General features: G+C 41.9%; 1 protein-coding gene across 1 annotated transcript; it reads right to left on the bottom strand.

Moving 5' to 3' along the window:
* Positions 1–1128: 1128 nt before the first annotated feature.
* On the bottom strand, positions 1129–9559 carry LOC308100045 (uncharacterized protein; the record flags this gene model as incomplete). Its single annotated transcript, XM_080448946.1, has 6 exons — positions 1129–1412; positions 2883–3008; positions 5850–5921; positions 6126–6356; positions 7047–7112; positions 9457–9559. The coding sequence occupies 6 exons, from the start codon at positions 9557–9559 to the stop codon at positions 1129–1131; spliced, it is 882 nt and encodes a 293-aa protein (XP_080305072.1).
* Between the last annotated feature and the right edge of the window lie 6064 nt (positions 9560–15623).

Below are 15623 nucleotides of genomic sequence, written 5' to 3'. Positions count from 1 at the left end.
TCATCTCTCTCTCCTTGGGCTGAAAAACCTTGAAGACCCCTGGTTTAGAGGCCAAGACAGCAGTCCCTCTTTAGTTGAAGTCTAGTGCCCCCTAGTGGTAATAACACTGCATTTAGGGCAGCACTGTTTCCAGAACATAATTATGTAGGCCAAAATATCACCTTTTTTTTTTTATCCTTGCTGGTTTTCTGTTTGGTTGTTTGTGTTATTTTAAACATTTTTTATTTTATCTTCAAATTGTCCCCTCACCCCAAAATAAAAAAATAAAATAAATAACAGGTAAGCAAATTCTAAAATAAATAGATAATAGATAAACAACCCAGACATTATGTCTATGAGATAAATGACCCAGATATTATGTCTATGAGATAAATGACCCAGACATTATGTCTATGAGATAAATGACCCAGATATTATGTCTATGTGAAAATAAATGCATCAACTGAATGAGTCAACGTTATGATCCTTCAATGAATCACATATTAATATTCTGTGATGCACATGAATGCTTTTTTCTCATAATACTGCATGTTCCATATATGGATAAAACACATCATCATTGGTCTTCTAGATGTATTATATTCAAAATAATCAGAAACACATAAAATAGACATTGACAACAGTGTTTAAGTTTTAATATGAGTTTATTGAGAGGCTGAATATGAACATTATGGGAGCTCTTTAAAGCACTGGTTCATACACCTTGTTTTTCAAGTCAAGGACCCCTACATTAATATGTATTTGGTCGTGGACCCCCATCTGAAAATGTGTTGTTTCAGGGACCCCCAGAGGAGAAGATTTGTGTTATAACAAATTACAAATTATTCAAAATCTTTGAATACTTTCAAGATTTTTACAAAATGTAAAAAAGTTTTTTTTTAAAGTAGTAGATGTATGAGCTTGTATATCTGCTATTTTTGAATAGCCAACGTATAAAATATGGATAAAAGGTTAAAATGATTGTGTTGTGACATTATATTAACACATTTTGCTGGAGACCCCCTGGAACCCCCCCTTCCCCAGGACCCAGGGGTCCTGGGGAAGGGGGGGTTCCAGGGGGTTCAAAGTGGGGTCCCCAGACCCCACTTTGAGAACCAATGCTTTAAAGTAATGGTATCAGTCCCAGTGTTACATAGAATAGAGCAGAACACCACTGAATGTGTTGTGGTTGTATGTGGTCTCACCATAGAGCCTGTAACCATATATACGCATGGTAACTCTGTCTCCCTGCTCCAGCTCTAGGATCATTCCATTAGACATGTATATAAGAGTGTTACCATTATTCTTTGAATAGTTACGAATGAGTCTCTGCTCATTTTTATACATGTGGACGTCCACAGTCTCTGAATCCCACCAGCTACATGCAGTAAATCTGAACTGATAGACTCCTTTCAATGGTGCTGAGAAGATACCTGAGACAGAACACACACACACACACACACACACACACACACACACACACACACACACACACACACACACACACACACACACACACACACACACACACACAGTGAATGTGTTAGTAAACCCTCCTGTCATATAGGACCACCATGGAAACCATGCAGTGGTGGAAAAAGTACTCAATTGCTTTACTTGAGTAAAAGTACCAATACTGCAATGTAGAAGTACTCCGTTACAAGTAAAAGTCCGTATTTCAAAATATACTTGAGTAAAAGTACAAAAGTATTGGCATCAAAATGTACTTAAAGTACCAAAAGTAAAAGTACCAAATATTTGTAAATAGCAGATTTACAAGCTCACAACGCGTCGCGTCTCGCGTTGTGAGCTTGTAGATCTGCTATTTTCAAATAGCCTGTGTATAAAATAGGCCTAAAGTGGTTCATGTATGTTTCATAATATCATAACTTATATCTGAAAAGTAACTAGTAACTAAAGTTTTCAAATAATTGTAGTGGAGTAAAAGTACAATATTTGCCTCTGAGATGTAGTGGAGTAGAAGTAAAAGTATTGGAAATTGGAAATACTCAAGTAAAGTACAAACACCTCAAAATTGTACTTAAGTACAGTACTTAAGTAAATGTACTTAGTTACTTTCCACCACTGGAAACCAGTCCACAGGACTAGCTTTAATGTCTTACCAGTGGTGGAAAAATTACTCACATTTTTCACTTAAGTAAAAGTATCAATACTGCAATGTAGAAATACTCTGTTACAAGTAAAAGTCCGGAGTTCAAAATGTACTTGAGCAAAAGTACAAAAGTATTGGTATTAAAATGTACTTAAAGTACCAAAAGTAGAAAGTACTATTATGCAGTGTCAATGTCCCATTTTACAACTTTTCAAATATATACATCTTTTGAAAATAGCCAGAATATGTATAGACCTTAATTTGTTAATGTATGTTTTGTAATAATAATCAAAATCTACAAAGTAACTAGTAACTAAAGTTTTCAAATAATTGTAGTGGAGTAAAAGTACAATATTTGCCTCTGAGATGTAGTGGAGTAGAAGTAAAAGGATTGGAAATTGGAAATACTCAAGTAAAGTACAAATACCTCAAAATTGTACTTAAGTAAATGTACTGTTGTTACTTTCCACCACTGTGTCTTACTGTACCACGTGCTGTTTACATTTGTGACTAATGATGTAATCAATCAATCAATCAATCAATCAATCAATCTTGTGGACAGAAGCCAGTGGTTTCAACCAATATGTCTAGACTCTAATATATTAAAAACAATGATATTAAAGTTCTCTCATCCTGCCTATTAATGTCAATGGGAATTACAGTTGAAGATGTATTTAGATTACTGTAATTTATTTATGTCTGATAGCCTGTTATATAAGTTGTGTAATTAGTTGGTAGTAATTGATAGTGTAAAGTTAATTAATTATTAAATAATGTAATCTCCACCTACCTGTAGATGGATCGTATGCGTTGCCGATGTTAGTGATAATGTTCTTGTATTTCAGAGTGGTGAGAGAACTAAATGGTCCAACTTCCGCATCACCCAAACCAGCAGAGAAGGCAACCTTTGGTTTGTCTGTCAACACAGGAGCATTGTTATATTGTTTATAATATTATAAAAACATAATAAGATACTATTAACCCTACTTTGTTATACTCTGCTCCTCTTATCCCTCAATACCAAATCTCTTCACCGAACAAAGTAGATACAAGCTCACAACGAGTCACAACACAACGCACTGTGAGCTTGTAGATCTGTTTTTTTCTGAATGTTTGAAGACACTATAGGTTCATGTGGTTGAGCCAATCAAATGTATTACATCTAGACAAATCATAATAATAATAACAATAATCATAATCATAATAATGTTATAATACACATGTAAACGACAGCATTGGAGACAGATAAAAACCCTAGCCCAGCAAAATGATTGATGGTTGGGAACCAAATGAACCCTTACATGTCTGTAACTCTGAGAGTGTACACATGAAACCAAATGGACCCTTACAGGTCTGTTACTCTGAGAGTGTTCAAATGGAACCAAATGGACCCTTACAGGTCTGTAACTCTAAAGGGCCGTTCACACTGAACACTATAACTATAAAAAATATATAGTTTAAAAAAAAACTTTAAGTCAAGTGAATGGCAGAGTTCACACCAACTATACAAAAAATACAATACAGTTATAGTTATAGTTATATAGTTATAGTGCTCAGTGTGAGCGGTGCTTTAGAGGGTTCAAATGGAAGCTCCATTCTTCTGCTTGTACTTGTAGTTAGTGACAAATAAAAGCTTCTTGATTCTATATGTGTCTCAGAGTTATGAGGCTGTGTTGGTCCTGAACTGAACTGAACTATGTCAGAGCTAGACCAGAGTCTTCAATGTGATGAGTAACATTTTAAATACATTGTAAAAGCCGTGCCAGGAGGAGAGAAATTATTATTTTGCTCAATTATTTATTCTCCAGTTAAAGACAGGCTGTCTGCACACATTTCAGAAGATGGAGAGACTTTAGACTAAGACTAGATCTGGACAGAAAATATTACATTTTGTCATTCAAGTCTTTTGTAGTAAAACTAAACAGTTGTTATATTACTGCAGTGTTAAACACAGAGCAGAATAAACTAAACAGTTGTTATATTACTGCAGTGTTAAACACAGAGCAGAATAAACTAAACAGTTGTTATATTACTGCAGTGTTAAACACAGAGCAGAATAAACTAAACAGTTGTTATATTACTGCAGTGTTAAACACAGAGCAGGATATTATATAATGATGCTGACAGGTGGAAACGTCATTATGTCCAAAACTGTTACTTTCATGTTGCGCTGCACCGTGTTTTGAGCTTGTAGATCTGCTATTTTTTTGCATTCATTTACAAAAAAGCATAAAAAGTAAAAATATGGAGATAAGAAGTTTCTGCCAAACAGCGATGATAACTTAGAAGTGTAGCTCTAGTGGTGTAAAGTAACTATTTACTCAAGTACCATCCACTGGAAGACTCCACTCCTCCAACACTAACCGTCTCCTTGTCCCCGACACCAACCTCCGCATCATGGGCGACCGGGCCTTCTGCTATACAGCCCCATGTCTGTGGAATGCCCTCCCCCCCCCCCCCCCCCCCGATCACCTGAGAGCACCACAGTCCACTGACATTTAAAAACCTACCTTTTTACCAAAGCATTCCCCTACTGTAACCTTTGGGCCTTTCTTTTAATGTGACCACTTTTAGTCTAGCCTAGCTGGGTCCTGTATTTGTTCTGATTTCCTATGTTGTTATGCCATTGTGAGCTTGTAGATCTGCCATTTTCAAAAAAAAAATATTTACATTTGAAAACTTGAAATGGGACATTCTGCAAAATGAGTACTTTTACTTTTGATACTTTAGGTAAATTTTGATGCCAATACTTTTGTACTTTTACTCAAGTACATTTAGAATTCCGGACTTTTACTTGAGTATTTCTACATTGAGTACTTTTTCCACCACTGCTTATGACTGAGATTGATTCAATAGATCTACTGTAGGGTCTTAGTTCACTAAGTCAGGGGTCTTCAACATTTTTCAGGCCAAGGGCCCCTTAGCTGAGACACAGATGAAGGAGGGACCCCCACTACTTGTATTTAATTCTGTTTGCAGAATGTTTTCACAGATCTTATAGCTTCATAGACTCAATGTGTAGCGTTGTTGGATTCATGGTGTAACAGTGGTGGGAAAAGTACTCAAATGTTGTACTTAAGTAAAAGTATCAATACTGCAGTGTAGAAATACTCTGTTACAAGTAAAAGTCTGGAGTAAAAGTACAAAAGTATTGGCATCAAAATATACTTAAAGTACCAAAAGTAAAAGTACTCATTAAGCAGAATGTCCCATTTCACTAGTTCAACATATATACAAATCTTTTGAAAATAGTCGATCTACAAGCTCACATTGTGAGCTTGTAGATCGGCTATTTTCAAATGGCCGAAATGTATATAGGACTGAAGTGGTTAATGTATGTTTTGTAATAATAATCTAAATCTGCAAAGTAACTAAAGCTGTCAAATAATTGTAGTGGAGTAAAAGTACAATATTTACCTCTGAGATGTAATGGAGTAGAAAATGAGAAATACTCCAGGGTTGTAAAAAATCCTCAAAAGTGTACTTGAGTAAATGTACTTAGTTACTTTACACCACTGCCAGGCAATACTTCCCCCCCTACACAAAACCTCTTCAACAAAAATAGCCGATCTACAAGCTCTCAACACCTTGCAGCACGAGGCATTGAGAGCTTGTAGATCTGCTATTTTCTGTTCCCCTCAGAAAAGGGATGCTAGGGTTCAAGTGGTTCATGTAAAAATAAGTTCCTATCACGCAATGATTATTTTATTACAATCTTCCTGAATCTATAATCTTAATGTGTGTTAAACATACTTACTCAACAGTTTCTGAACTTGACCCTCAGCAGCAGTCAGCCTGGTTCCTACGGTGGACAGCTGAGCATGCTGGGCTGAAACCACAACATTAGCATTAAGTCTAATCCATCACAAATACTCCTGCTGTTTCATTTAAAATACATCAACAAATACAGTAAATTACATCTAAACAGCATCTATTCTCTGAGCTCAACTAAAGTAATTAACACTAAAGTAAATCGTTTTTCAACACCATCCTCTCCTAGCTGCATTCACTGAACATCTGCTGTTCAAATTACCTTCACTTCCTTCCTTTAAGACTTGGATCTGGTCTTCACTGGTACTGAGTCTGGTCTGGTGGTCTTGGATGTGGCCCTCACTGGTACTGAGTCTGGTCTGGTGGTCTTTGATGTGGCCCTCACTGGTACTGAGTCTGGTCTGGTGGTCTTGGATGTGGCCTTCACTGGTACTGAGTCTGGTCTGGTGGTCTTGGATGTGGCCTTCACTGGTACCGAGTCTGGTCTGGTGGTCTTGGATGTGGCCCTCACTGGTACTGAGTCTGGTCTGGTGGTCTTGGATCTGGCCTTCACTGGTACTGAGTCTGGTCTGGTGGTCTTTGATGTGGCCCTCACTGGTACTGAGTCTGGTCTGGTGGTCTTTGATGTGGCCCTCACTGGTATTGAGTCTGGTCTGGTGGTCTTTGATGTGGCCCTCACTGGTATTGAGTCTGGTCTGGTGGTCTTTGATGTGGCCCTCACTGGTACTGAGTCTGGTCTGGTGGTCTTGGATGTGACCTTCACTGGTACTGAGTCTGGTCTGGTGGTCTTGGATGTGGCCCTCACTGGTACTGAGTCTGGTCTGGTGGTCTTTGATGTGGCCCTCACTGGTACTGAGTCTGGTCTGGTGGTCTTGGATGTGGCCCTCACTGGTACTGAGTCTGGTCTGGTGGTCTTTGATGTGGCCCTCACTGGTACTGAGTCTGGTCTGGTGGTCTTTGATGTGGCCCTCACTGGTACTGAGTCTGGTCTGGTGGTCTTGGATGTGGCCCTCACTGGTACTGAGTCTGGTCTGGTGGTCTTTGATGTGGCCTTCACTGGTACTGAGTCTGGTCTGGTGGTCTTGGATCTGGCCTTCACTGGTATTGAGTCTGGTCTGGTGGTCTTGGATCTGGCCTTCACTGGTATTGAGTCTGGTCTGGTGGTCTTGGATCTGGCCCTCACTGGTACTGAGTCTGGTCTGGAGCTGTTTGATCTGGGACTCGCTAGCAGTCTGTTTGGCAGCCATGACTGAAAAATATCACAGAGAAATGTAAATTAAACTATGAAACATTTTGAACACTTTTCAGCCTGTACCTTTACAACTTCTTCAAGGTAGATTTATACCATCCTAACCTGCCACTCAACATTAGCATTAAGTCTGATCCATCAGAAGTACTCATGCTCTTTCATTTAAAATAATAAAAACAATATTTGAGATCAACTAAAGTAATCAACACCAAAGTAAGTAGTTTTTCAAGTCTGTCCTCTCCTACAGTTAATCTAATTTGACATAAACATATAAATTGTAAAACCTTCGCTTTTGAATTCTATGAATCAAATATGGGTGAGGGAGAGATTTCTGTTGAACCTGAATTTAGCCTAGAGGTCATATACTTATTTTAATAAAATCTGGCTTTAAACAAAGTTTTTATTTCTTTATTGCATTTTAAATACATAGTTACAATTTACAATTCAGGCTTTTAGCAGACGCTCTAAATGCAGTGCGACTTTCAGTGCAAGGAAAACACGAGGTAATACATCAAACGTTATTCTGTTTAAGTTTTATTTTAATCATTGAAAACACGTCCCTGCTTCTGGTGACTGATATTGGGCCTCATTCAGCAACGGTACTTAAGAGGAAATGTCTTCTTAAACCCACTTAAGAAGTTTTTAAGAAGATTTTGGTATACTCCAATGTTTTCTTAGCTGTGATCTGTTCTTAGGTAAGAACAGAATCTACGCACACTTTCTTAAGATGATTTTTTTCCTTAGACCCATTTAAGAGGTTTTTAAGAAGATTTTTGTATACTCCAATGTTTTCTTAGCTGTGATCTGTTCTCAGGTAAGAACAGAATCTACACACACTGATGAGCACTCTTAGGCTGGCCGAGTTCTTAAGTGTGACATATTTGTGCAAAAATAATTAATTCTCGAAGTTTCTTCAATTCTACAGTTGTATAATATAGGATTTAAATTACAATAATATTTTTATCATATCTTTAGAGCAAAAAAGGTTCTCAAAAGTGTGGTCTGGGGACCCCCAGGGGTCCTTGAGGGAGTTCCAGGGGGTCCACAGCAAACGAGGAACAGTTTAATCACTTTAACCCTATTTTATACTTTGTTTGAAAATAGCCGATCTACAAGCTCACAACGCGTCCCATTACTGGCCATTTTGAGCTTGTAGATCGGCTATTTTCGAGACATTTTGATAAATCTTGAAAGATTTTCCCTGGCAGAAAATATTTTCAGGTGGGGGTCTGCAGCCAAATGCATGTCAATTTGGGGGTCCTTGACATGAAAATGTTTGAGACAGGTCTGAAATTACAATCTAACCCAAACGGGCCCGGTTGAGTTGAAGCCCAAGCCCCATACCCACCCCATAACCCCCCACCCAACCCACCCTCATCGCCCCCCATACCCCCACCCCCATATCCCCGACATTCGCCACACCCCCATTTTCCGGTCCCCTTCCTACCTGAAAGCCCCCCTATACCCACCCGTCATACCCATCCCCCCCACATAGCCCCATACACCCCTCCTTGTACCACCATATCACCCACCACACCCCTATTTCCACCCCATTACATACCAAGCAGCTGCTACCTTAAAGACCCTCCATATCCACCCACCAGCTTTCAGTAATAAAATGTTTTATATCCACTACTAACGCTACTCCTGAACATGAAATATAGATAACATTTTTAACAGCTAATTTCAGCAAATGTACATTGATGTCTAGTGGTGATATGTTGATTAATGTGAGAGAAATAATAAAATACATTCATTAATTAAATAAAATAATTTGCTGTTCACTTCAGAAGTACCTCCACAGAACTATTAATTAATTTATTTTTATGTTTGGAGTCTCGTTTTCCACCATCTTTAGACTTGTAGTTTAGGTATTCTTTACTTCATTCTCTCAATTTTATTTCTGTGTATGGTTTCCTGTGATTTCTGTGTGCAGCAATCACACACAGGTGTGACTGCAGGCAGAGCCATGCAGTCATGCCTTATATGGGGATTGGTGGGGAGGCTCCCTATGGTAATTAGGATGAACTGGCACACCCCTTCAAGTTATGAGGATTGGGATTCTTCATCATCAAGAACATAGTTACGAACAATTCTGCCTTTTAAGAACGTTTCATGAATCTGACTCAACTTCTCTTAGGAATTCACTTAGGAAGAAATGTAAGAGGAAACATTAGGAACTTATTGCTGCATGAGGCCCATGATATTGTCTTTCTAATGCATGAGTGGGCCATGCATTTTCTCTCTCACTCTCTCAGTCACAAAGGTGACTGATCACACATAGGTTTTTCAACATCATCCTCTCCCCTCGCTGCATTCACTGAACATCTGCTGTTCAAATTACCTGCACTTCCTTCCTTCAAGACCTGGATCTGGCCTTCACTGGTACTGAGTCTGGTCTGGAGCTGTTTGATCTGGGACTCGCTAGCAGTCTGTTTGGCAGCCATGACTGAAAAATATCACAGAGAAATGTAAATTAAACTATGAAACATTTTGAACACTTTTCAGCCTGTACCTTTACAACTTCTTCAAGGTAGATTTATACCATCCTAACCTGCCACACAACATTAGCATTAAGTCTGATCCATCAGAAGTACTCATGCTCTTTCATTTAAAATAATAAAAACAATATTTGAGATCAACTAAAGTAATCAACACCAAAGTAAGTCGTTTTTCAATTCTGTCCTCTCCTACAGTTAATCAAATTTGACATAAAAATATAAATTGTAAAACCTTCGCTTTTGAATTCTATGAATCAAATATGGGTGAGGGAGAGATTTCTGTTGAACCTGAATTTAGCCTAGAGGTCATATACTTATTTTAATAAAATCTGGCTTTAAACAAAGTTTTTATTTCTTTATCGCATTTTAAATACATAGTTACAATTTACAATTCAGGCATTTAGCAGACGCTCTAAATGCAGTGCGACTTTCAGTGCAAGGAAAACACGAGGTAATACATCAAACGTTAATCTATTCTGTTTAAGTTTTATTTTAATCATTGAAAACACGTCCCTGCTTCTGGTGACTGATATTGTCTTTCTAATGCATGAGTGGGCCATGCATTTTCTCTCTCACTCTCTCAGTCACAAAGGTGACTGATCACACATAGGTGTGACCAAGTCACACAGAATGGCTTACAGTAATGCACAGCAGGGGTCTATGGAATCGGATCACTGCCAATACTCCTAACTTCAAATAAAGGTTTCAGAACCTTGAAAACCTTTTTTGCAAGACTGAAAACTCGTTTCGAATCTCTGAAAAAAGTGTTGAATCTCTGAAAAAAGTGTTGAATCTCTGAAAAAAGTGTTGATAGGCCGAAAAAAAATGTCAAAACTCTGAACAAATATTTTACAGTGTTTCGCCAACACATTTTCAGAGTTTCAAATTTGTCACAAACACACTTTCAGAATATGCATTTTGGCACTGTTCTCCCTGGGTATTATTTTGTTTTACATGTGTGAAACCTTGTAAACTCCTGACTTAAAATAAAGGGTTCAAAAGGCTTGAAAATAATTTCAAGACTGAGAACTGGTTTTGAATCTTTGAAAAAAGTGTTGATAGGCTGAAAGTGTTTCTCAAATCCTTGCAAACACATTTTACAGTGTTTCGTCAACACCTTTTCAGAGTTTCAAATTGGTCACAAACACACTTTCAGAATATGCATTTTGGCACTGTTCTCCTTGGGTATTATTTTGTTTTCCATGTTAGAAACCTTTTAAATGGGAATCGTTTTTGAAACTAGCAACTTTATTGTTGAAAGACTGAAAAAAAAAATCAATGGTTAAACTTTATTTTGAAACTGTGATTTAGCGTCACACACACAGCAGCACATTCTCCTCAAATCTCTGAACACACACACACACACGCGCGCGCGCACGCACACACAGCAGCAGCGGCGGCAGAGGCATGCCATAAGTGTTGAAACTCTGAAACTGCTACTCGAAACCTCGCAGGGAGGCGGGGGGGAGCGGAGGCGGGACCAGAGGCGGGGCCGTTTGAAGTCCATTCCATTCGCTCCAAATGACACACTTCAGTTTTATTCATGGTTTACACAGGAAATAATGAACTGATTACAATAATGTAAATTCTCTCAAATCAGTAACAGGTAGGTGATACATATGCCCATCAAATATGGTTTTATTGAAAGGCAATCCAGGTACCAACATTCGGGGAATATCTGACGGCTTGGAGCGCCTCAGTGCGGCTGCAGAGTTCATCTTGGAATTTGTCATTACAATTTTACTGTAATCCACATTCCTAAACCCCCCCACTCCTACACCCCCCCCCCCCCCAAAGGGACCCCCCCCGAACCCCCCCCCCCCCCCTGGCCCAAGGGGTCACTCATAATAATTCTATATCAGCATATTTTGTGCATTCAAACAGAACAGTTGAGATTTCATTTGGCCAGATCTCTGGCAATTGTACTTGAATTCTTATCATTTTAATGTTTATATGGTCTTTCAAGTTTATATTTTCATTTGGTATCAGTCATGAATTTATTAGAATGTATTAGAATTCATTTTCTCTATTGATATCAAGCCGGATTTTTCCACGTGCGCAAGTGCATGCTGTAACATAATAATACACAACGTGTACTGTACATATATATAGCCCACTAGGCTAACATTTTTGGGGGTTTTAGCTATGGACCCCCAAGCTCTAAGCTCCACCTTGGCGCCGCTAATGGAGCGGTTTCAGAAAAGAAAAATGAAAAAAATTAAACCGAAAAAAAGGCCTGTCTGTCTGTCTGTCTGTCTGTCTATAAATCTATTTAAATATCTATCTATCTATCTATCTATCTATCAAACTATCTATCTCCAGCATGTTGTTCAACAAATAGCAGATCTACAAGCTCACAACAACTGTTATTGTGAGCTTATCTGCTATTTTCAAATAGCGTATGTATAAAATATGTCTGAATTGGTTAGTGATTCATAATATAATCATTTATATCTGCGAAGTGTAGGATTATTATAATTATTATTATTATATTACAATTAAAGTAAGCGCATCGGTTAGTGTGATTGGGTCTGGGTCTGTCTGTCTGTCTGTCTGATGCGTATACTATTCATGTGAGATGTGACAAGTGGGTTAATTAACGAGAAAACATCTGAGAAACCTGCAGCATGTGAGCGTCTCTGAGTAGGCCTATACGTGATGATTACTGACCCTGACCCGTCAATCAACGTGCGCGCAACAGTGAGCTGTGACAGAACATCAACATTAATGTAATAATAATAATAATAATAAGGGTAATAATAATAATAATAATAATAATAATAATAATAATAATAATAACAATAGCGTAATAGTAGTTGTGTTGTGTATGAGTGTACCGTTGTGTTTACGACACTAGACCGTAAAGTGTGACTGCTCTGTTGTTGTACCGGCTTGTAACGTGCGTTGCCAGCGTACATGTTTGTTACCCAGTAAAGACGGACCTATAAAGCTCACCCTTCTAGTAGCGTGCCTTATTATGTGGATATAACATTGACGACGAGGATGGAGATGACTTTCTCACCGCCTCCCGCTTTCTTATCGTTCCTGGGCGAGCCTCCTGTACCATGGACTCGCCGGCTGGGGTCGTTCGAGACCTACATCACGGCTCTGGGACTCACGGACGTAAGCGATGCACGGAAAAGGGCCATCTTAATCCACTGCCTGGGCACAGAAGGACAGCGGATATTCACCACTCTTGGGACCGCCGAAAAATATGCAGACTGTGTCACATTACTGTCTGGACATTTTGCAGCCCCACAAAGCGTTATCCTCCGTAGGATTTTGTTTCGCCAGCGCCGACAACGTGCGGGTGAGTCAGTTCACCAATATGTGGCCGATCTGAGGGGTTTGGCCAGCCTGTGCAAGTTTGAAGCATTACAGGACGAAATGATTAGAGACCAGCTAGCCGAGCACACAAACAACCCAAAGGTTCGTGAGAAATTGATAATGTCCCCAGATGATCTGACTCTCCATAAGGCTGTGGAAATAGCTTTTCAACTTGAGACAGCAGAGGGTTTTGCCAGGCAATTGGCTTGCGCCTCATCTCCACTGCCTGCACTCACAGCACAGCAGGTCGAGTCCCCATCGCGTTCAGCTAGCCCTGATCCTCTCCAGGACGCTTCCCACATAAACTATGCTGGACGACAGCGCCCCCCAGGTCAGCGCTGCAGTAACTGCGGCTCATCATCACATGCTTCCAGAGCCCAAAACTGTCCCGCCAGGGGCCAGCGTTGCCAACGTTGTGGTAAACAAAACCATTTTTCCAAGGTTTGCCGTTCTGCCCCGGCCACCACCCCACGGCAGCCTTTCTCAGCTACTGACCCTGCACCCACGACTACTATACACTCTGTGAGTGCTGCTCGCCGGCCGTTCAAGGTGTGTACTGTGGAGCTTGATGGCGTGTGCCTGCCGTTACTGCTCGACACTGGGGCTAACGCGTCCCTCTTGAATGCGGCTACAGTCACACAATTTTTCCCACACCACACGCTTGCTGCGCCGTCCAAAGTGCCCCTCAAGGGTTATGGTAATTCCAAAATTAACATTGTGGGCACCTTCAGCTCCGCGGTGCGCTATGGCACTAAGACTGTTTCCTCTTTCACATTCCAAGTGGCAAGCCACGGTGCTAACCTCATGGGCCTGGACTTGTTCACTGACCTAGGTTTTGTGCTCATGGATTACAGTGGGCTCACTATCCACCATGTTGATTCACTGTGGCCCCAACAATGGCCTGGACTGTTCGCTGGGCTGGGTTGCCTCACTGCCTTTAACCACCAGCCCCTCCTCAACCCTGATGTACACCCTGTCATCCAGCCCCTGCGACGCGTTCCTCTTGCCCTGCGCGACGAGGTGGCTGGAGAGCTCAACAACCTCTTGGAGGCAGGCATAATTGAGCCAGTCAACGCGGCACCATGGATCTCGAATCTGGTGGCTGTGCGGAAGAAGACAGGGAAGCTGCGCCTGTGCATTGATCTCAAGGCAGTTAACAAGGCAGTCATCCCCGACAAGTACCCGTTGCCTACAGCGGAGGAACTGACCACACAGTTCCATGGTTCTACCATATTCACAAAGCTGGATCTTCGGCAGGGCTATCTGCAGGTTCCTCTACACCCTGACAGCCGGAGTCTCACCGCCTTTGTCACACACATGGGGGTGTTTCGATACACGAGGATGCCTTTCGGACCCAGCTCGGCCCCCAGCTGTTTCCAGAAAATCATGGCCACCATACTAGCAGGCATCCCTGGGGTAGCGATCTATTTGATTGACATTGTGGTTCATGGCTCAACGCCTGCTGCCCACGACGAGCGCCTTCGCCGAGTCCTCCATGTCCTTGCCAGCCAGCACCTCACTCTGAACGGGGACAAATGTGTCTTCGCCGTGCCTGAGATAGAGTTTGTGGGGTTCCGCCTGAATGCCAAGGGGCTCCGTCCACTCCAGTCTAATGTGGAGGCTGTGCTACGCCTCCCTGAGCCTGCCTGTCCAGCCCAAGTGGCCTCGTTCCTCGGAATGACAGCCTACTACTTACGTTTTCTCCCTCAGTATTCGGCCACCACAGCCCCGCTGCACGAGCTGTTGAAGAAGGACGCACCATGGGTTTGGACCCCCGCCTGTTCAGACGCCGTCCAGCAGCTCAAAGTCCAGCTCACCTCGCCACCCGTGCTCGCACACTTCGACCTCGCAAGCCCCACACTCCTCACCTGTGACGCCTCCAGCGCTGGGGGCTGTGCTGTCCCAGATCCATGCTGGCGTTGAGCGGCCCATCGCTTTTGCCTCTCGGGCTCTAACTCAGCAGAACAAAAGTACTCAGTGGGGGAACGGGAGGCCTTGGCTTGCATCTGAGCGAGCGAGCGTTGGCATATGTACTTGTATGGCCGTTCCTTCACACTGCGGACGGATCACCAGGCCCTCACGGCTCTGCTCGCAACGTCTGGCACAGGGCATAGGCCACTCAGGATCCATCGCTGGTCGGAGCGGCTCCAGCAGTATAACTTCAGCCTGCAATTCACTCCAGGTCGTGACAACGTAGTAGCAGACCTACTGTCACGGGCAACCCCCGGCCCTTCTCCAGATCCTGGTCCTGACTCCGCTGAGCAGGGCCTCATCCAGATGCTCCACTCTCCACTCCAGCCTACAGTCTCACTCCAAGAGCTCCAGACAGCCTCGGAACAGGACCCGGTGCTCTCCCAGCTCCGCACTTTTATCCGCTCGGGGTGGCCCGCTAAGGTCCCAGACCAGCTGGTTCCCTTTCACCGGGTCAAGGACGAGCTGTCCTGCTGGAATGACGTCTGCATAGCCCGCGGCCTCTGCACCGTGGTGCCTGACTGCCTAAGACCATGTATCTTGACCATGGCCCACGAGGGTCATCTGGGCATTGTGAGGGTGAAGCAGCGCTGTCGTGACCTGGTGTGGTGGCCTGGCATTGACAGAGACATCAAGGCCTTAGTGAGGGACTGTACAGCTTGCCTTCTCAGTGGAAAAACCGGCCCACCCGCCCCGCCGCCGCTGCAACCGC

Source organism: Gymnoscopelus braueri, assembly GCF_963280865.1.
Source record: "Gymnoscopelus braueri genome assembly, chromosome: 14".
NCBI lineage: Eukaryota > Metazoa > Chordata > Actinopteri > Myctophiformes > Myctophidae > Gymnoscopelus > Gymnoscopelus braueri.
The sequence above is the reverse complement of the archived record's forward strand: the minus strand, read 5'-3'. Positions and strand labels throughout refer to the sequence as shown.